The sequence below is a fragment of the Dreissena polymorpha genome, chromosome 4, assembly GCF_020536995.1.
Source record: "Dreissena polymorpha isolate Duluth1 chromosome 4, UMN_Dpol_1.0, whole genome shotgun sequence".
Lineage (NCBI taxonomy): Eukaryota > Metazoa > Mollusca > Bivalvia > Myida > Dreissenidae > Dreissena > Dreissena polymorpha.
In genome coordinates, this window is record NC_068358.1 from 56,138,638 (window position 1) to 56,161,033 (window position 22,396).

General features: G+C 36.7%; 1 protein-coding gene across 1 annotated transcript in view; it reads right to left on the reverse strand.

The window, feature by feature from the left end:
- Positions 1-22,396, reverse strand: part of LOC127878441 (uncharacterized) — a 41,529-nt gene that overhangs the window by 13,469 nt on the left and 5,664 nt on the right. The window contains exons 7-16 of the mRNA XM_052424965.1: positions 21,199-21,444; positions 19,867-20,097; positions 19,139-19,331; positions 17,235-17,465; positions 16,464-16,718; positions 15,531-15,789; positions 8,558-8,667; positions 7,731-7,924; positions 4,298-4,525; positions 2,809-3,052 (exon numbers count right to left, since the gene is read on the reverse strand). Of these exons, the coding sequence (XP_052280925.1) occupies positions 2,809-3,052; positions 4,298-4,525; positions 7,731-7,924; positions 8,558-8,667; positions 15,531-15,789; positions 16,464-16,718; positions 17,235-17,465; positions 19,139-19,331; positions 19,867-20,097; positions 21,199-21,444 (2,191 nt within the window). The remainder of the gene's footprint in view (positions 1-2,808; positions 3,053-4,297; positions 4,526-7,730; positions 7,925-8,557; positions 8,668-15,530; positions 15,790-16,463; positions 16,719-17,234; positions 17,466-19,138; positions 19,332-19,866; positions 20,098-21,198; positions 21,445-22,396) is intronic.

Here is a 22,396-nt window from a genome sequence, read left to right on the forward strand (position 1 = left end):
AAGAAGACGATTGCGTAGGTGACAGAGCATAGTACTGCATCTCAGTAAGAAGACGATTGCGTAGGTGACAGAGCATAGTACTGCATCTCAGTAAGAAGACGATTGCGTAGGTGACAGAGCATAGCACTGCATCTCAGTAAGAAGACGATTGCGTAGGTGACAGAGCATAGCACTGCATCTCAGTAAGAAGACGATTGCGTAGGTGACAGAGCATAGCACTGCATCTCAGTAAGAAGACGATTGCGTAGGTGACAGAGCATAGTACTGCATCTCAGTAAGAAGACGATTGCGTAGGTGACAGAGCATAGTACTGCATCTCAGTAAGAAGACGATTGCGTAGGTGACAGAGCATAGTACTGCATCTCAGTAAGAAGACGATTGCGTAGGTGACAGAGCATAGCACTGCATCTCAGTAAGAAGACGATTGCGTAGGTGACAGAGCATAGTACTGCATCTCAGTAAGAAGACGATTGCGTAGGTGACAGAGCATAGTACTGCATCTCAGTAAGAAGACGATTGCGTAGGTGACAGAGCATAGTACTGCATCTCAGTAAGAAGACGATTGCGTAGGTGACAGAGCATAGTACTGCATCTCAGTAAGAAGACGATTGCGTAGGTGACAGAGCATAGCACTGCATCTCAGTAAGAAGACGATTGCGTAGGTGACAGAGCATAGCACTGCATCTCAGTAAGAAGACGATTGCGTAGGTGACAGAGCATAGCACTGCATCTCAGTAAGAAGACGATTGCGTAGGTGACAGAGCATAGTACTGCATCTCAGTAAGAAGACGATTGCGTAGGTGACAGAGCATAGTACTGCATCTCAGTAAGAAGACGATTGCGTAGGTGACAGAGCATAGTACTGCATCTCAGTAAGAAGACGATTGCGTAGGTGACAGAGCATAGCACTGCATCTCAGTAAGAAGACGATTGCGTAGGTGACAGAGCATAGCACTGCATCTCAGTAAGAAGACGATTGCGTAGGTGACAGAGCATAGTACTGCATCTCAGTAAGAAGACGATTGCGTAGGTGACAGAGCATAGTACTGCATCTCAGTAAGAAGACGATTGCGTAGGTGACAGAGCATAGTACTGCATCTCAGTAAGAAGACGATTGCGTAGGTGACAGAGCATAGTACTGCATCTCAGTAAGAAGACGATTGCGTAGGTGACAGAGCATAGCACTGCATCTCAGTAAGAAGACGATTGCGTAGGTGACAGAGCATAGCACTGCATCTCAGTAAGAAGACGATTGCGTAGGTGACAGAGCATAGCACTGCATCTCAGTAAGAAGACGATTGCGTAGGTGACAGAGCATAGTACTGGATCTCAGTAAGAAGACGATTGCGTAGGTGACAGAGCATAGCACTGCATCTCAGTAAGAAGACGATTGCGTAGGTGACAGAGCATAGCACTGCATCTCAGTAAGAAGACGATTGCGTAGGTGACAGAGCATAGCACTGCATCTCAGTAAGAAGACGATTGCGTAGGTGACAGAGCATAGCACTGCATCTCAGTAAGAAGACGATTGCGTAGGTGACAGAGCATAGCACTGCATCTCAGTAAGAAGACGATTGCGTAGGTGACAGAGCATAGCACTGCATCTCAGTAAGAAGACGATTGCGTAGGTGACAGAGCATAGCACTGCATCTCAGTAAGAAGACGATTGCGTAGGTGACAGCTGCCATAGATATAATAAATATGCAAAACACAATGGATTCACAAAGAAAAGCAGACAACTGTTAATTTGACTTTTAAGCGTATGGTGTTATGAACATAAACGTTAATCTTATACAATAACAATTTAAGAATTGAATTGTCATAGTATTAGAATGTAGTACAGTTTAAAGATATATAATGCGATTGGTTTAAGTTGTTTTTTAGAAAGATTGCTTTTCCGCTTTTCAATCGCATGCATCATCTGGAATCGCAACGGTTATATACATGTTGCCTTAGTATATTATAAAAAGAGGAAAAAATAATTGTTATATTAAAATGACTATCTTATATGAAAAATTATTTAAGTTGTTATGTTTTGTTTGTAAAAGGCACGATTCCGTTGACACCTAAACTTATAACTTTTTCAAGCGTGATATTGAGGTCTGAGGTTCGAGATAACGTGGCTGCCTGATGCAAATTAGCCATTGTGACATTCAATTGCTGTGAGGATCACCACAATCGTTCAAGGAATACAGTTTCGAACATTCAAGGTTCAAGTGTTACATCGATCTTAAGTTGGCGTGAAAGGTCAAATTTACCTGCATTTGATGATAACCCTTCAAAAAGGTATATGATTTATGAAGTGAACATTGAATCGAACATGTTTGCCATTCAAACATAATCGTTGTATTGTGACATATATACCCTTTCAAACATCGTCCCCGATTTCTATTAATTAATGTTACGTTTTGTATATGAGATATGGAGGGTTCATGAAAATGTTTCAGACACGCGAGTTTAGGACGGACATAATTATAAAACCTACCGTATAAACAGACCAATGTCTAGCTTTAATAATCTTAACTGTAATAGTACTATAAGGCTGGTTATCACAATCAATCGATTAAAAATATATTTTTAAAAAAGTTGCCGTAGCGTAGCTGATATTGATAGGGTCCTCCTAGCGACTGGGGCGGTAACTGGTTAAATCCCCACTGAGGGAGAATTCTTTTTATCTCCCAAAAGGTGGTCCGTATTGTTTTTACCCAAGTAACGAACTCGAAAGCGTCTTTATCAGCCAAAGAATGTCGATGAAATCGAGTAAAACAAAAATGTACTAACTAAGTATTCTCTTTTAATATTCCTTACCTTTGCAAATAGCTGTGAACTCTGTCAGGACTTCTGTGTTCGTGTGAAAGATTACAAAGAACACAAATCCGACACTACTGTTAGGGTTTGCAACGCTATATTCTTCCACTGATTCGAACATGGCAAGTGCAACATCGCGTTTGGGGTAGTTCAGATTTCCAGTTCCAAGTGCGGGGAAGGCTATTGATTTACCTGATGATAAATTTGCTTCTTCCAAACATCTTCTTATTAATGCTTTGATAATCTGAATAAATATTATATTTTTGAACAAGCACTTATATACATATTTAAACATATGAGAAAGATTGCTACGCAAAGCTAACACGAAATTTTAATCTGAAAAGTTATATAATATGCAAAATGTTATCGACCCTAACTGTATCTTCGTAAGAAAATGTAAATAAGCAGTACAGAAAGTGAAATGTAGGTTTATATTTAGCCCATAAAACATTAAAGTTGTTAATCTCAGTACAAGCGTTACTTTTGCGTCCAAATTATGTTATGTTATCTGTTGAACTCCGATAATTTCCAAGAATTACAACTTCACATGTGTACTGTCTAGCTATGAGCAGTGTATTTGTTATGGCAATTCCCAAACGCCGAAACAAAATGTAATGAAATAAGTTAAACCTACCAACCAGGTATTAAACAACGACGTTCTATAAAAGTAATAGCTTTTGTTTACAACTTGTTCGTGGCAGTCGTATACTGATTAAACGTGACACTATCAAAATTTATCATCATATTTTAATTCACTATATTTAAATATATATTTAACTGTAATATGGCTTGAAGCACTCTTTGTTTGGTTAAGAAACAACCCAAGCAATTTCCAAGATCAAGATAATTAATAATTTTCTCATAATGTCACATTATTTATAAGATAGGACTGCTATGATCGTATATACATATTTAAAATAAATTAATCTAAAAACGGCTATACACGTTTTTGTTAAACAAAAACACCGTTTTCATACAAATTACAGAATTGTTTATTTATTTATCCAGATCCATTCAAGTGCTTGGACAGTGAATAACACATCTGGTATATAAGACTGAAATAACACTGCAATAGCAGCATTTTTTAATGACGTTTGGTTATACGAAAGCCGTCAGACTTAAATAAAACAATTATAAAAACATGATTTATTAAAACATATAAGCGTTGTTGGCATACATGTAGTTGTTAAAACTGTATAACTGATTTGTTAAAACTGTATAACTTGATTTTCCACTGCGTCTGTTTTCAGTAGCATTATGCATCGTTTAACCCCAAAAACGAGACAGTACAAAGTGTCACTTGTGATAGCATCTTATCGAGGACAATTTAATTTAACGTTCCTTTTTATGTTTTGATATAATATCTATTTCGATTTCAAATTTTGTTTGTTTTGGTCTTATATTTGCATTTAACACTGAATGTCGATGTGTTTAGCTTTTTGTAAATGTATGTATCGTTAACAAACAGTTCAAGTGACGTGTGGAATACCTTAGCATGATCTTTCTTTCTCGGTTTGAGTGTCACATGGTACAGCTGCTTGCACGCAAGATTTCCCCCACTGGTCACGATCAGTTCTCCTTCTGGCAATGGCAATCTTCGTCTCTGATTATGTATTTCCCGTTTGACAGCTTGTCCAGCTTTGATAGCTATAGCTTTCGAAGCGGCCGCTTTGCTGTGATCTAGACGATCTGTCGCTGTAGTTACTATTACATCTACCTAATCGCAGAACAGGAACACACGTACATTCTATTACATACGCTGTCAGATATAAACGTACACACACCCATTACGGTATGTCTACTGATGGTAGAACAGGAACACACGTACATTCTATTACATACGCTGTCAGATATAAACGTACACACACCCATTACGGTATGTCGACTGATGGTACATACTGTATATATTTATCTTATTATAGGAATTGAAAAATAAAACATCACGACGATCACATATGATCTTTTTTTTTAAACTGGTCCTCGATATTTCACACCTTACTTAGTGTTTTACATTGTTTAGAGACAGTGACCCGTTCAATTGATATATGATTGCTTGCAAAAACACAATGTGCTTTTCAACCTTGTGACCGTTTTAGCGTTAACTTATAATAAATATTCACATGCTATTTTTAATATTTCTATTGGGTAGGGCGTCCCACATCCTACACCATGCCTATGGCTAAGCTATCAAATTTGAGGAAAAATGGGTTGTGGTTTGCATTCACGGTACCTGTTTATCATATTCATGTAGGAATGCAGCTAGATTTTTGTTGTGTTTGCTTATTTTCTGTTCGGATTATTTAATTGGATTTCTAATTATTTTATGACATTCTAGGCGTTAGTGTTAGTGACATTTTCTTATAATAATTTCTACATGAATGGCACCGTTTGTTGGACTAAATTTGTTGGTGGCATGTATAGTCCTGAAATTTAAATTATCATTTAATTACCGATAGCTATGATCGGTATCACCGCTATCTAATCCGTAGAAATTTAAAGCTTTCGATTTCCATTCCGAAAGTGAAATCGGTATATTTTGTCAATGGTTCCATAAAGTAATTTACTGATTACAGACCACCACTACACACTTCTGGAAAAGCAAATGTATCATCACATTCTTCACTTTCCTCATGTGACATGGTATTTGTTAAAAACGAGTATGTCTGAATCACTAGCAATTTCGAACTATGCCACCACATGATTTCAAAACACTACCCTCGTCTTGCAATTTTCAGCGGGTCTCACATACTAAAATTGTTCGATTTTTACATTCATGTTTAAGATAAACGGTTTTTAAGGAACACATTGTGTGTGTTTTTTTTATCCTTTGCAACACATTATTAGTTTAACAACATTGTTGTTTAGTTCAAACTTGTTCAAGAAGTGATTATACTACATGTTTTTATACCGCACTTCAACCAACCCAGCCATATATTCCAAACGTGGTATTGTGAATTCGTTTACTTGTACCAGCCTTCTGATATATCAGGACAGTTATTTGAAAAACAAACAGGTAAAAGTAAACTCAAAGCGATATGATTTGAGGTGATATTTTGTCATTGTGTACATCCCATACACGTCAAAGTACTTTATAGTGTTTAAAGCGAGTACCTTAGGTAATTTAAATCAAACTTCAAATGTGCTATCACCATTAAGTGCAAGACACTTCTTTCGTACTCAATGATCATCGCATTCGTGCATAAGTTTTCGTTTAACATGGCTTACAAAGGGCGCGTGGTATTGGTCATTTACATTTATTGTATAAACACTTTCTGATTTCAATTTTAATTTCAGTATGGAGAACCCGTTAACGTTTCGTTATGTTGTCTAAATCGCATGTTTTCATATGTAATTGTTACAGGGCATACTGTAATACAAGACAGTTGCTATGTGTTTTCTCTGAAACGATCATGATAAATTTTTTCTTAAAACAGTTAGATAAATTGATCGATAATGCGGTGTCACATCTTTATTTCAGATGATATAAGTCAACTCTGGAACCGTATCCTCGAGTGTCGCTGCTAGTTGTTTAGAATGTTTTATAGTAGCACATGTAACAAGAAGCGAATTAATATTAACTTACTGTTTCCGTGTTGGTACGTTCGGATAAAAATACATTAAGATCATCCACAGATATAGACAACTAGGTTTATTTATGAACAAAATATATTAACAGTTGACGAAGTTAGCATCGAACTACAAAACCGTAATTTGAGTATCATGTCCATTTTAAGGTCAACGGTTAAGGATGTGTTCTAGTTGTCCCGTTCAGGCCTTCACTGACATCAGTAACAAAAGTAGCTCTATGGATGATATTCAGTTTTAACATTTTGACTAGGTTAATGGATGTCAACGTAGTATAACACAGTATACAAAATAACGTAGTTTTGTTTATTTATTAACAATATGTGTTTATCTAATGATAGACTGAAAATCATAACATTAAAGTGTTTTAGTTCGATTTGTTTCCATTAGAACAAACCGAACGATAGATATTCATGATAAACGCACTCTTCAACTGTGTTTCGAGTGTCATGTAAACATATGGGTCGCCTTTACATTACACCGTTAGCGTCTGTGTTTTCGTTTAATACATATAAGCAGAGTTTTCATAATCAATCAAAACAAAAACAAGAGTAAAGTTTATTTCGTAGCACTGAGTAAAATGTACAATATTATTAAAGAAAACTTTCATTATAATAACATCCAAATATAGAGAAACATTAACCTCAATGATAAATTCAAGATTTATTAAAAACAACATTAAATACTTCGAGCGTAGTTTAAATAGAATTAAAAGACGGTAATTTGGTCTATAATTTGTATAGACTTTGTGTCAGTATGTCATCAAATACATTGGTAGCAATACGTTTACACATTGGTTATCATTAACGCACTGTAAGAAAAAAATACACATATTTTATATTTTAATATAACAGTAGTAATCAGTCTATAAATAAAGAATAGATTTAATTCGGAACTCGCGCGCTATGGGTTTTTTCCCAATTTCTGAGCGCGCGAGGAAGGTACAAACATTGTCATTAATACAGTAATGGCCAGTAACGTCGATATCTGTATGACCTGGCCTACGCACATTATATGCAATGACATAGTTACGTTACTGAAGCTGTTTACATGTACATGCAGCATTATATCGTGTTACATATTTATTCTTACCAATTAAACACGATCGAGATTAGTTCATCTCAAGAAAAATGATTAAATCATGGTATTTTTATCAACTATAACGAACGTTTGAGCAGAAAAAGTGGTGTTTACTATTCAGCGATAAGAGAAATAATTGATTAACACGAGATCTCTTTTAAAATATGCTAGTCAGGTTTTGTTTGTACCTACAGCGCGTGCTTAAATATCGGAAAAACCCAGACTGGAGAGTTCCGAATAGCAACTATTTCACTAACCTCATGCGGAAGGTTTGCAATATCTGCCTTCAGGATTGCCACCCGGATGTTACCAATGGTAACCGAAGCCTCGCACTCTATTGCAGACTGCATGTCGGCAACACACAAACATAAACAATACAGCTTCCTACAGCGACCGATACCATGCAGCAAGTGTTCAAACCAAAGTAACACGAGCAAACGCACACAGGCTACTCATGTCACCAGTCAAGATTACACACTTTCCATCGAAGGAAGTTCAATTCAAACTGTTATGGTAGATGAAACCGGCATAACGTGATGCTTATAATAAAAACATTTCGCGATTATTACCACTGTTGTATTCCTTACAATCTGGAGGAGAACCATAATTTATAACATACAATAAATGTCATAACTAACTTAAAAAATGTAGTACGAGACTCATTTAAAGCTGATAAATTTCATAACGAACCGTGTCGCTCCGTTTTATCAATCTATACCAGGATTTTTATCTCTACATGTAGGCGACCTTCATTCGAATATTTACCCAGGAGTGCACACCGCAAGCATAAAATAACTAGATAAGAACAACACATGATTATATCTCAATATTGGGATGCGCGTATGCTCGTTCACACCAACACTTGTGTGTACACATTTCGCAAATAAATCTTTGTTGTAACATTTCATATCTATGACAAGTCGTTAAGCTGGCCAATTATAATCAATTGCTTATAAAAATACCTATCAGAATAATTTATTATATTCAGCGTTCCTTGTATTTTAAATTAGTTTTTATACGTATATTCTTTATTGTACGGTCAGGCTCCATTACAATGATCTCTTATTTGAAAGCAAATATTTACCAGAAAAATTATATACTTGAGACCCATCGTTCACCACGAATTCTGTAAAAATGCTCTGTTCCTCTTTCACGACGCTGCCGTATCTGTCAACGTGCTGACATGTCTCGTAGCTGGAAATCCGCGGGCAGTTGTCGCGTGATTCGGCAAAACCTTTGATTCTCAACAAATGTTTCCCAGAAAAGCTCTGACTAAGAAAATTGTCAGCCCGGTCAATGGGCGGTCCTCAACGGGGTCCGATAAAAATCAAAGTACTGACAGTATTGGTGTGACGATGCTTTTGAAGAGGATGGATATAAAACATCAATTTAAGTCTATCTATATCACCACAATTGTGTATGTTGATACGAACATTTGGGTACGATAAAAAATTTGGGTACGAAAATTTTGGGTACGAAATAAAATTTGGTACGAAAAGAATTTGAGTACGAAACATTTTTGGTACGAAAAAAAGTTTAGGGGTACGGGGAAGTAGTACCCGTGGGTAACTTGACCCATTGAGCGAAACTGGGAGGCGAGTCACATTCTTGTTCATTAAGTATGGCAATACCTTCATGATGATTCTCGAAAGTAGGTATGAGCACATAGCCGGACCATGTGAGCTCAATCGTATGAGCACTTGACTATCCGAGTTCGCCCACGAACATATGGATAAGTTAACTAATAGCGAAATGACCTTATACATGTATATGCTGAAATCTAACAATCGAACGAAATATCAAACATGGTATGTACACTTAGGTGGTTGTGTAATTTCTGTTAGAATATCGTATTCAATATGTAAATTTTAAATGATTGTGCCCGCACTTGAGTTTGTTGCCTTGTTTGAGTCTATACGCGCCTAGGCTGCACCCCGTCTGTGTATTTGTGTTTTTCCAAGGTAATGAGTTACCTCCGCGCTGAGGCTGCATAATGTTGGGACCCGGAGTGTGTCCAGCACTCCTACCTAATAAGATTAGATTGACGACAGTTGGGGCGAATTTTGAATGATAGCTGCAATTTCCAGCATTTGTTTTGTACTGAAATACTTTTTAATTTTTTATATGGTCAAATTCTGCGGGGGGGGGGATGAGATTATCCGAAAAAAACACCTGTCCGGAATGGTGACCACAAAACAGACAAAATATAACATTGCGCCGGGAGCGGGAATCGAACCGGTGTCGTAAAGGTGAAAAGGAGAACGTTCTTACCACTGCGCTAGCGGGACGGACAATTACGCAGAGAAATGTTGTTATATCTATATATATCATAGCAGTGCAGCGTTTACAATTTGCAGGTTCGAAATCGTTCGAATTCTTTGGTTTTGTGATCACGTAAAAGGTTAATATTACATGTTTTTATTCGCAATTTATTTACTAAATCGAGAACAAATATCAAACAAAATAGAGAAAATATATAGTTGTTTCATTGGTCCATAAAAATAAAATGGATGTAAAATTACTAATTTTAAATTAACGTTCTGATACACTTATTGAATCTGTTTCCCCAGGATATGCTGTTCTATTAATATTTACCTATATCAACACGAACGACAACTCTGCTAGGAGAATGTTATCAATGAAAATCAACGAGCAATCTCCTACGCAGTGGCGAATGCCAAGGGAAGTAACTGAAAAATCGAGTTATCTAAATCGGACTGGCTCGGTCTTTTACATAGGTCCCCATTGTGAAGAATTTTTTACTGATTATCAAACCTTAGACGACGCTGTTCCAGCATCGTCAAAAATGGATTAGTTCAGAACGTATTATTTTCGAAATGCAATATACATAACGGTTATAATCGCGTTTGTTTGTCGATTAATGAATGCGACTATTGTGCCAGCTCTGACAATGAAATGTAAACATGATCCGCAAATCTCTAACTCGGTATAATTTCGAGCCAGCACTGACATCGACATTCAATTGTGAAATGCGATTAAAGAGCTTATGCGAATATCGTACTATATATGACATCTAATTCAAACATGCACCGCATATACTGAGCTAGGTTAAAAGTCAAGCCAGAATTGAAATCGAAATTCAAAGGCAAACCTCGAATATCGAGCCGGTCGTTCTAGCTCGTAGATCAAACTTCAAGCATTACGAATAAGCAATTACATCAACATTCAAACGGGAACCGCCAATGTCGAGCTGGAGTGTGGAGAATTGTTATGTGCTACCTAAAATTCAAGAATGTAAACACGGAGCAGCTTGTTTCTATGGGTGATTGCTTTAACAAATGTTTGCCATTATTTTGTTAAACAAATTTATCAATTGCAATGGTTTTATTGCTGTAGAGTAATAAACCTCAAACACGCGGCCGATGTTTTATTCTAAGCATGCACATACGCCGGGAGGCGACGATTACCGTAAATACTCGGACACTTAAAAATAATTTTTTTTTCGTCTCCGTAAATTTAGATACGAACATAAAATAAAGGTGTCCGTTAATTTATAGACAGAAATGTTATATTTGTCAATTACTTTATTGTCATAAAAACTAAAATCAATGTGCAATAATTGTATTGTTTTGAGCTCTTCTTTCTCTGCATTGAAATAAATACAACTTCACATCTTTGCAATCTCTTATCTGAATTGGTATAAAAAAAAGTATAAATACTAAACTTATTGCTTCTCTAAGACGTTATCATTTTAATGGGCATTTAAAATAATAACGTATTAGTTCCAACATATTTTTTTCAAGCAATACACATTGTTTGTACAAAGCATAACGTGTAACATTCATACGATGAACATGCTTGAATAGGATTAGAACGAAAAGCGATGTCCTATATAGTTTTTCTCCCTCAAATACAAAAACATGTTGACAGGCGAACATGATTGGATTTTGATAATTACACAATAATTACAGTATGAAAAAAGAGAAAAACTCCATGTACAGTGTTTCAATTGTGAAAAACGAGTTTTAAGTTGGCATTTGAAGGTGAAGTGGCAGAGTTTTGGGAAGAAAATAAAAGTAGTTTTGAAATATTTGATAAGGAAAAAGAAGAGAAAATGGTCGTTCTGTAGCTTATTTACGAATTATTAGGAACGTATTAGGGAAGCAATACGTTTCATAAGCACTATGCTGTTGTGTGAATCTATTGTTTATTACCTGCATAAGTAGCAATTCATCCAATAACGAAAACAAATATAGTAAATTGCCCTCGTGCATTCATCTGCCAGGATGTATAACCTTAATCCGGGTGTAAAAACCTGTGATCAGAGATAACCGTGCACAAATCTGGTAAAATAGCGCTGTAAATTATACTGTCCGAAAATTAAGAATATTAAATTATGAACGAAAACCCGTATGTCCGCAAATTAAGAATCACGGGAAATAATTATTTTTTTTGTAAAAAGAGGTTGTCCGAAATGGTCGAGTGTCAAACAACTTTTAAGCAATTACGGTATGGGAGATTTCGATCAAGAATGACACTTCCAGCTTAAGTGGACATTCTCTAAGAAAATACTGTCTTAAAAACATTAAAAGCAAAAAGTATCATCTCTGATTAGCATGTGCGGATTATAATGACTATATTCATGTAACATTTTAGGCTAGAAGTGTCTCCGATAAGTTTTCTTAGCCACGCGACCTTGAGCCATTGAGAGTCGTCTGTACAAAGGTACACAATAAATGTTATATCTCAATGATGGAAATAGTTGTTCTTGCTTCATTGGTGTATGAACTGTGAAATAGACGCCGATAACGTTATTATCACATTACCGAGTAAATTAAAGTTGTATTTTTTTTCCGTGGCAACTGCGCTGAATTTTAACAAATAACATTCTTGTAATGCTCGAATCCGATTTTTCGTCACTTGTAAGCCTAATACAGGGTATAATTAAAATTCTGTTTGAAGGTATTCAACGACATGTATACGGCTTGGACACGGTTGTTAATATCAATAACCTTACATTCATTGGATATTGAATTTTAGGAAAGCTTTCGTCACTTGAGAGGTTATTGCTGCAACTTTAGGGAAGCTTTCGTCACTTGAGAGGTAATTGCTGCAACGTTAGGGAAGCTTTCATCACTTGAGAGGTAATTGCTGCAACTTTAATAAATCTTCATAATTTCTCTTTCAATTTTGTTCAACAGACGGACAGCTTCTTCATCAGATGTCAAAGAACTTTCACCATCGTCAACATAAAATTCTTGTTCAACGAATAATGATGTTTTATTTGTTTCATTTTCTTTTTACTCAAGAACTTGTTTTAAACTAGTCAATATTGCTTATATAATTCGCAAAGAATTCAAATCCAGATTTCCATAAGCAGCTTTATGGATACTTGAACAGAATAGGTTCAATCACATAAAAAAATTATTTGATCCATGTCAATGTTTTTATATCAGACCAGAAACTTTTTTTTCCACAAAAAACACTGGGATAATAAAGAAATACATTACCAGAATCTTTTTTCCACAAAAAAAAAACACTGGGATAACAAGGAAATACATAAGATTTAATTGTGCATAAAAAGAACACTTTTAATGTGGTGTAACAAACAATTCAGATTCGAGCGACAACGATAAATTGCTATATAATTATTTTAATAAAGAAACATGCATTTCATTGTAAATAAATCACAGTTAGTCATATCATATAATTAAATAATCTAGACCACAATAATCCATGGAAACAAGAGGATACAATTTCAAAGAATCAAATCATTCAAACTCAGATAACCGCTTTTTCAATCCTCGGCAAAAAGCAAATTCTGAATAAAATCTAATTACATAAACAATTCTGTCACCAAATTTAATACTTCACAAAATGTGCTTGTATCCAGTTATGTGCATCTAATACACATACCTGTTGTATCAGAGCACGGAAAACATCCTCCACAAATGCGTCCTCATATTTGACAAGCCATCACTAGATTTCGTAAGCATGCATTCCAAATAAGCAAGCAACATAATTCCGGCTACTGCGGAAACATGCAAGTCATATTAATATGATTATATGATAACAAACAATATAAAGACTCATATTGTGAGCAAATGAACACATAAACAAAACAAATTGTCTACAGTTAAGCCAACTGTAGAAATCATATCACAAAAAATATTGAAAACAAGATGTGTTTGTGAAAATATATTTGACCTTGACATTTGACATTGAAGGATGACCTTGGCCTTGACCTTTCACCACTCAAAATGTGCAACTCCATGTGATACACATGCATGCCAAATATCAAGTTGCTATCTTCAATATTGCAAAAGTTGACCTTTGACCTTCGACCTTGAAGGATGACCTTGACCTTTCACCACTCAAAATGTGCAGCTGTATGAAATACACATGCATGCCAAAAATCAAGTTGCTATCTTCAATATTGCAAAAATTATGACCAATGTTAAAGTTTGACGCAAACAAACCAACAAAGCAACAAAACAACAGACAGGGCTAAAACAATATGTCCCCCAGTAATGACTGGGGGACATAAAAATCGCATATTTTTTAATCTTACATAAGAAGCAATGTTTGTTTAATATGTGTACCCCCGACTTGAAGCCAAGTTGTTTATATGTGCGATTGGAGGACTCTCTAGTACATTGCTTCAAAGCAATTACTGCAAACTGTACCTTATAAATATAAGGTACTACAGTATTCCACATGAGGATATTTTAATGATGATTTTAAATCTGATAAAACGGTTGTTAATTATAAATCAAACATATATTTCCGGAATAAATTTTATTAAGATCAACATCACGGGTAGTAAGTTATGTTGTTTTGACATGGGACTTGGGACTTTGACATTTGATCGCTTTTATTTAACAAGAGCACCGCATAACGGTGCCAACGCTCGGCTGCGGATGCAGTTTTCAATAAATGAAAGCTTGTCAGGGTTTTTTTTAGAGGTCACATTGATCTTGACCTTTGACCTAGTGACCCAATACTGAGTGTGGCGTGTAGAACTCATCAAGGTGCATCTACATATGAAGTTTCAAAGTTGTAGGTGGAAGCACTTTAATTTTAGAACCAATGTTAAAGTTTTATCACGGCGGACGGCGGTCGGCAGACGCCGGACGGCGGACGACGAGCTGGCTATGACAATACCTCGGGTTTTCTCCGAAAACAGCCCAGCTAAAAAAATGATAGGTATATTCGTTCAACGCCAAAATACAATTTATTTCACAACTAACTTATTTTATTTACATCAAAAATATTTACTCCGCGTTTAAGTTCAGACTCGCCTAGACGCTTTACAAAACAAATCAATCGCCTCAAAGAATCGGATAAAACCATGTGATCAAACACTCAAATATTCCGTTTAAACGTAAGGGCTAAAACGTTCTGACGTGTTCTTAGTTCGTTTCGGACTGCTGTTTTGTGTGATAGGGACATTATTGTGCAATATTATCGCTTGGGCAGATTTGAGTTAGTGGCTGAGCGTATGAGGCAGGCTCGCCGCATTCTGTACTCTCGGAGTGACATGCGGTGGGCGGGGAAAGTCGGTCTAAGCGAACAACTATTCGAAAACTAGAAGCAAGAGTTTTTTCGATGTTTCTACGGACGGAAGCAAAGATTTAGGCAAATATGGCCGCATTAAAGCGAGGCCAGCTTTCGGGACAGGGTCAAATGCTCAGCAAAAATAACAAAGAGTATCGGACATGCAATGTCTTTAACTCAAATAGTCTGCAGTTGAACATTGTCGGCGGGCGTTACGATGATGAACTGTCAATTCACCTTTCACATTCGGAGGATAGAGATTAATGCGTTGGTGAATTTTCTTATAATGAAAGTGATAACTCTTCCACTGATGATGTTGACATGCAAAAATATAAACTGCAAACATTCAACAAATGTGTGGAAAGTACAGAATATTTTGCTTCAAAAGTACCCTTAAGGAATATCAAATATTTGAAAAAATACTATTATACATGTATATAACACAACAGCAATGACGATGGGGAAATATCATCAATTTAAACAATGCATTTTTTTTTAGTTATTCATTTAGTCTTTGACGACAGATTTTGTCTGTTAACTACACTCGATCGTAGGTAATCACATATTCCGGATATACCTGAGTCCTATCATATACGACAAACTCCCTGAAGATGTACTGTTCTTCCTCAACAACGCTGTCATATCGCTCCACGTGCGTACATTCGTCGACGCTGCAAGTGGAATCCGTGCATGGTGGCCGCCTCATCTGACGACACTTGGTCACACGACAGATGTTTCCTAGACAGGCGCGCACTAGAAACAGTGTTAAGCCTGTCGTTTGGCGGCTGTTTCTAGCGTCTGTAACAATGAATCTGTATGGGTGATTTACTCTTTTATGACAAATGTCAAGCGTATTTACAATTAAAAGGGTTTTTACGGAACATAATAAAGAATTGAAAAATCGCGCCTTTTATTAATATTCACGAAAGAGAGAGCTAATACTAGATCATTGGGTATTTATAATAACGAATATAATGATGATTTAATTACTAATTTTCATCTGAATCATTACAAGACCTAAAGCAAAAAAAAATGTCTTCGTGTTTGATAAGTACATCGTACATGTTGCTGGTTATCATTTGACTAATTCGGATGCTTACGCATGAACAACGGGTAAAACAAGAGCACCGCATAACGGGTGCCAACGCTCGGCTGCGGGTGCATTTTTGAATAAATGAAAGCTTGTCAGATTTGTGTAGAGGTCACAGTGACCTTGACCTTTGACCTAGTGACCCAAAAATGGTTGTGGCGTGTATAACTTATCAAAGTGCAGCTACATATGAAGTTTCGAAGTTGTAGGTGGAAGCACCGTGATTTTAGAGCCAATCTTCAAAAAGGTTAACAAAATGTTAGGGTTTAAGCACGACGCGGATGGCGGAAGACACGACGACGGACACGACGACGGACATGACAAGCTGGCTATGACAATACCTCGGGTTTTCTCCGAAAACAGCCGAGCTAAAACAAAATACCAGCATATTGGTCGGCTTTCGTTGAACTCTCAGCCATGTACACCGCCGCTCCGAGAACTGCTTTGTTTGCCAGTCTCGGATCCAATCCCTGGGTATAGACGGACTCAACGTTCTCGGGCTTTGTTCCATGCAGGAAGTATTCCTCGTTCACTTCCGCGTAAAGACGATCAGCCCACTCGCCGTTTAAAAGCGATTTGATGGTCGATTGACCATTTTTTATACCTGGCACCTTTTCCAAGACCGGGTATAAGCCCGCTAAAAATTAAGACAATTTTGTGTTATTGTATTTATAGGAATCTGATTGAAAACAAGGAAAAACAGACACAAGAAAATAACCTTGAAACAAATGTGCCGTTTATATTGTCAAACATAACCCTTTATTAAACAATAAAGCACTATTGTTAAAATAAAATATTTTTTTTATAAAAACTAACATTCGAGTTGTATCGATGTTAAATAGTAAAGGCTGGCGTGAATAATGTATGCATAAATATATTAAAATACAATATAAAATTAATATGGCATTTAATTGTGGATTCAAATCATAAACAAATATCCAACTCAAATACAGTTATGGTTTCGTTTAACTCGTGAAACATGTGCACACAAAAAACTAGTACAGGAAACAATTCGAAAGTGTACTTAATGCTAAATCAGTTCACGAGCATCAGTTGGCATAAGAGCAATAACACTGTAATACTTAATGAAAAGAGAGCAGAACGTAGGAAGAATATAAAGTAAATACAAATCATGCACTCGACTCTTAAATACCTTTTCCTGATTCACAAAATATCTGCTGCCGTTTATTAGCGTACTGTTCATAAAGGGTTAGGTTTTCCACCCTCTTTATCTCAGTTATATCCAGACCGGTGTAACCCAAGACGGCGAGTCCTTCGGCGTCGCGACCAAGCGTGTGTTTGTCGGCTCTCCAAGACTGGTTCACGATGGTTGCTATGGCTTCAAACTCGTCCTCATCTACATCCACTAGCTCCAATGTTTGTTCTGAAAACAATAAATCCTCGCTCTGGACAAACGGGGTTAAATACATGTGCGTAAAGTGTCATCCCATATTCACCAGTCTTGTGCAGTCCACAGAGGCTAACTTGGGGACGACACTTTCCGTGTGTATTGAATCTTTCATTTAATCTTTTTTTAAGCGTAAAAAAGTTCAGTCGGAAAGTGTAATCTCAGATTAGCCCGTGAGAACGCACATGCATTAAACCCTGATTTCTCAGAGCGAGACTCAATGCCGACTTGAATGATAATCAACCAGGATGAACATAACTCGAAAACTCGGGTACATGATAATCAAACTACAAAATAGACAAAACACTAAATATATGTGGGGTTTTATGTAACGTAAAAAAAACTGTAAATTCGTGCTCAACAACTTTAATGAGGAAAACAAGTGACCATCAACTTACATAAACGCAACTCAAAATAAATTATCATGGACTTACATGCATAAAACTCTAATATTAGTTTGTTAAACCGGCCATAAACCAGCATGCTTGAATTATAATGTTTCAATTCTGAGACTTGTTGTACAATTTTAACAAATCGACATCAGAAAATTATAAATTATAAATTTATTAATAACAAGAATATCAGTGAAACTGACGGATGCTCCCCGATGATGCGCTTGGTCAATCTATGTGTTAATAACCACCTAAAAAAATCTATTATTAGCCTCGGTGACCTTGATCTTGACCCCAGTGACCTCAAACCTCATACAAAGGTAGAGGAAGGAAGGAAGGAAGGAAGGAAGGAAGGAAGGAAGGAAGGAAGGAAGGAAGGAAGAAGGAAGGAAGAAGGAAGGAAGGAGACGGAAGGAAGGAACTGAATGAAGGACAATCCTTCGGCTCTTCCGACTTCCTCGGTCAGCCTTCCGTCCATTCCTTCCGTCCTTCCTTCCTTAGTCCTTACGTCCGTGCTTCTGTCCTTCCTTCCGTCCTTCCTTCCTTTTCCCCTTCCTTCCTTCCTTCCTTCCTTCCTTCCTTCCTTCCTTCCGAAGGAAGGAAGGAAGGCTTCCTCCGGAAGGAAGGAAGGAAGGAAGGAAGAAGGAAGGAAGGAAGGAAGGAAGGAAGGAAGGAAGGAAGGAAGGAAGGAAGGAAGGAAGGAAGGAAGGAAGGAAGGAAGGAAGGAACTACAAACTGGCAACTATATGCTCCACCGAAAATATTTCGGGGAGCATAAAAACTGGTGTTGATACATAACTCAATGGATATCAGCCCATAGATTTTTAACAGTATGAGAGTACATAACATATAAACATGATGGTGTAAATAGGATACCAGATAAGTTTCAAATCCATTCAATATGCACAAAAACATCTTAATGGCAAGAAAAAATGAACCGGTAAACAAGGTCCCGGGTTCTTTCTGTCTACGCCTCGCTTTTTTAATACTTAACCTAGTTTTAAACTTATTTATATGCAAACGTTGATATTCACTACACAAACTTACAAATTTACGACCCAAAAAACAATTAAATTTAAATTGTAAAAAAAATGTACAACAATAATTTATATGGTTTTAATTATTGTATGTTATTTCACATTCTTATTAAAGATGGGAATCGTTTTAAAAAAAGTTAAAAAGAAGGTTTAGCCAACACAGCCACACTAATTTTTGGCGATATGAGTGGAAACAAATGTACAGTTTCTAATTGACCACCTTGTTCACTTGCCCACTCCTTAATACTTTGGTCGTCTCTGAACTTTGTCCAATATGGCGGTGGAAGTATGTTGGCCTTGTACATGTACGCGCAAAACTCTGGGGTCATGCGATCCGGGGCCTCCCCCATGGACGCCATAGATTGTACGGAAGGGGTGCGTCCAGTTAAGCGTTTTAGCTCACTTTCGTATGCCTGTTTGGATGAATTAAAGTGAAAACAAATGCAGGTTATTGTATTCAGTTCTCATTAAGCTCCTTGCGTCGATCGTATATTTTTACATAATAAATATTTGAGCATGAACAAAACTGCAATTTTTATATTTTAATTGAAGCAAACATGTCCTCCTCTATTAAAAACTTATTAAATTACTGTTAATTTCTCTCTGTTTTCGTTTACTGTACATGATATTTGACATTTTCGTTTAACATTAAATTCGTATTTTTGCATAATTTCAGCTTTGAAACTTCGGAATTGAACGTTCGTTGATCATTTTATTTCATGGTGTAAAGGACCCACGAACATACACGAAAATTAGAGTATAATGTTGGTTTTAAAGTAGATATTCTGCAACGCAATTTGGCGAAAACGGTCATTAATATATCGCTTATTATTTTGTATTTTAACTGCAATGTAGTCCAGCACAGTAACATTTTTCTAACTTACATATTTCTACATTTCACTACTTATGTCTCTATTTATTTATATAACAGTGTGTGTACTTTCTTACCCCAAGCGTGCTCCTCACGACGTCAGACGTATTATGGACAGCGATAATGACGGTCTGTATAGATGTGTTCGGGTTGTCCGACAGGAACGCCGAGATGGCGGTCAGTGTGTAACGGGCGGCGTGGAAGGGCGGGTACTTCAAGCGGCCCGTGCCCAGGGCGGGGAAGCATATCGACGTAAGACCGTCCTTCGCCGCCTGCTGCAGACATGATGTTATCACCTGCTTATAGAGCTGTGGGAAAAAGATAATACCAGAGGATGACAGAGTGTGTTTTTACACATAACTCGAGAGTAACACAATATCAGGCTTGTTGAAAAACTGACAGGCGCGATTTAACTGGAATGTTAATCAGTCCTTTCCCTTATTAGTTGTCGTAAGATCTTGAAAGAGACAACTAATTTAGCGAACGTTAGGATGGACAAAACAGAAACTCGGATTTTTTAGTATCGTTCAACAGTGTTTACTATAATAAAAGAACATGTATAAAAACATGACCTAACAGTATTCACTAACCACTCATAGGCGTTCGATGGCAATATGTTGTTTTTTTTGTTTTTTTTAATGTTTTTATTTATTTTTTTTGTTACCCGTTGTTTAATTTAATGCATACACATACTAAATTAATAAAAATCTTCCGACAAAAAGATTTCTTAAAAAAAGATAGTTCGACTATGTACAAAGATATTGACAAGGTAAGCCACTCGCCATTTTCTCACACAACGGAAGTGCGTCATTACCCATAATTAAATCGCTGTCACCCCGCTTGCTTATTGAAATGCGAGCGCAGGCCGGGAACCTCGCTCTTTCTCTACAATAACTGTCACTAAACACTATGGGCGCCAGATTTAATTTTTGACGCGCTGATTTTTTTCTGGAAATCACCATGACAGACGAAATCAAGTTGAACAATTGGTAAGGAATGATTCATGTGTAAGCAATTTACAACATATTTTGTTGATTACCCCATAAAGTAAGTGAATAATAGTTGCAGGGATTTATCACATCGTCTGTGAATGTTTCTGTTGAAACTGAAAGTAGATAGAGACTTCCGTTGTTTGAGAAAATGGCGAATGGCTTACCATGTCAATATCTATGTACGTAGTCGAACTATCTTTTTATTAAGAAGACGTTTTGTCGGAAGATTTGTATTAAGTTAGTATGTATATGCATTATAATAAACAACGGGTAACTAAAAAAAACATAGCCATCGAGCGCCTATGTAACCACTTACATAAGTAAACAAGCATGATTTGGTATTAATCACTTTATTCGCTTTATTCGACTATATTTTCCTTGTAATTAAAAGCAACAAACATATTGCACTTCACTTACATCCTCTGGATTTCCTATTCCAGGTTCGTTCCGGTCGAATCTGGGGATCGCCCCGCAATATACGTATTTGCAGGTGTTCAATTTTCCCGCGCTTATGACAGCGATGTCCCCGTGCTTCAAACCATTCGGGTACTTCGCCTTGCACTCGGTCTGAAGTCCCGGTCCGCCTTCAGCCAGCACCGACTTACAGAGGTTACCGTTGTTGAGGTCAAGGGCGCGGGTTGTTGTCGTCATGATTGCGTCAGCCTGCGAGAATTTGTGAAAAATTTGATTGGCACAGTAATAGTTTGTTTCATTCAGGTAACACATTCAAACAGGAAAATTTACAGGAAATGGGTAATGTTTATTTGCTAAAACAGATGGATGTTCGCTTTGTTTACTAGTAGTTCATTCATATCGCATGGGTCAGTAAACACCGGAGCAAGCTTATCAAATATCTAATCAATCTAACATAGTACACAGTGAACATTCTTATTTACCACCTGATAAACCTTATTTTTCAATGCAATTTAAACATGACGATTATTGTTCATATTAAACCTGGGTTATATCGCGTTTTGAGTGTTTTCATACGCGACTTTTTGTTTGATCGCGTAACTTAATTTGAAATGACGTTTTCAAAATCAAGCGACGCCTAGCGATGCTAACAACTTTCTGGGTTGATACTGACGTTAACGTAAATAATTATTTTCTTTTTCAATTTAATAGCATGTGATAAATGAAAGGTCTGAAAATCTTTGTTATTTCGTACCATTATAATTTAAGTCGTCTATGAAATTCGTTAGCAACGTCACAATGTCGCAAAAGGCTTACTTTCTAGCAAAAATCCCCGAACTCGATCATAAAACATGAACAATATATGAAATGACAACTCTTGACACATCCTATGTGTATTAAACTGACAACTGCCTTTTTGAAGTCGGGGAACAAAACTATTGGCAATTGAAGTTATTTCTTTAGAAATGCCCTCCTAATTATATGACTGGGCTGCGATTTTCAGACTTTCAGACACGATCCCCGGTTAATGGGTAGTTCTTGTAAGTATTAACTGTTTTACATTTAAGTAAAACAAGTTTGGAAACAACCTTGATGATTTCAGATATAAAACTTAACTGAAGAAATACACTAGCTATTTTATTAGTTTATTACGATTTTAGTGTAATCTCTGTACTTTTCGTTATTATTATCCAGGTTATGG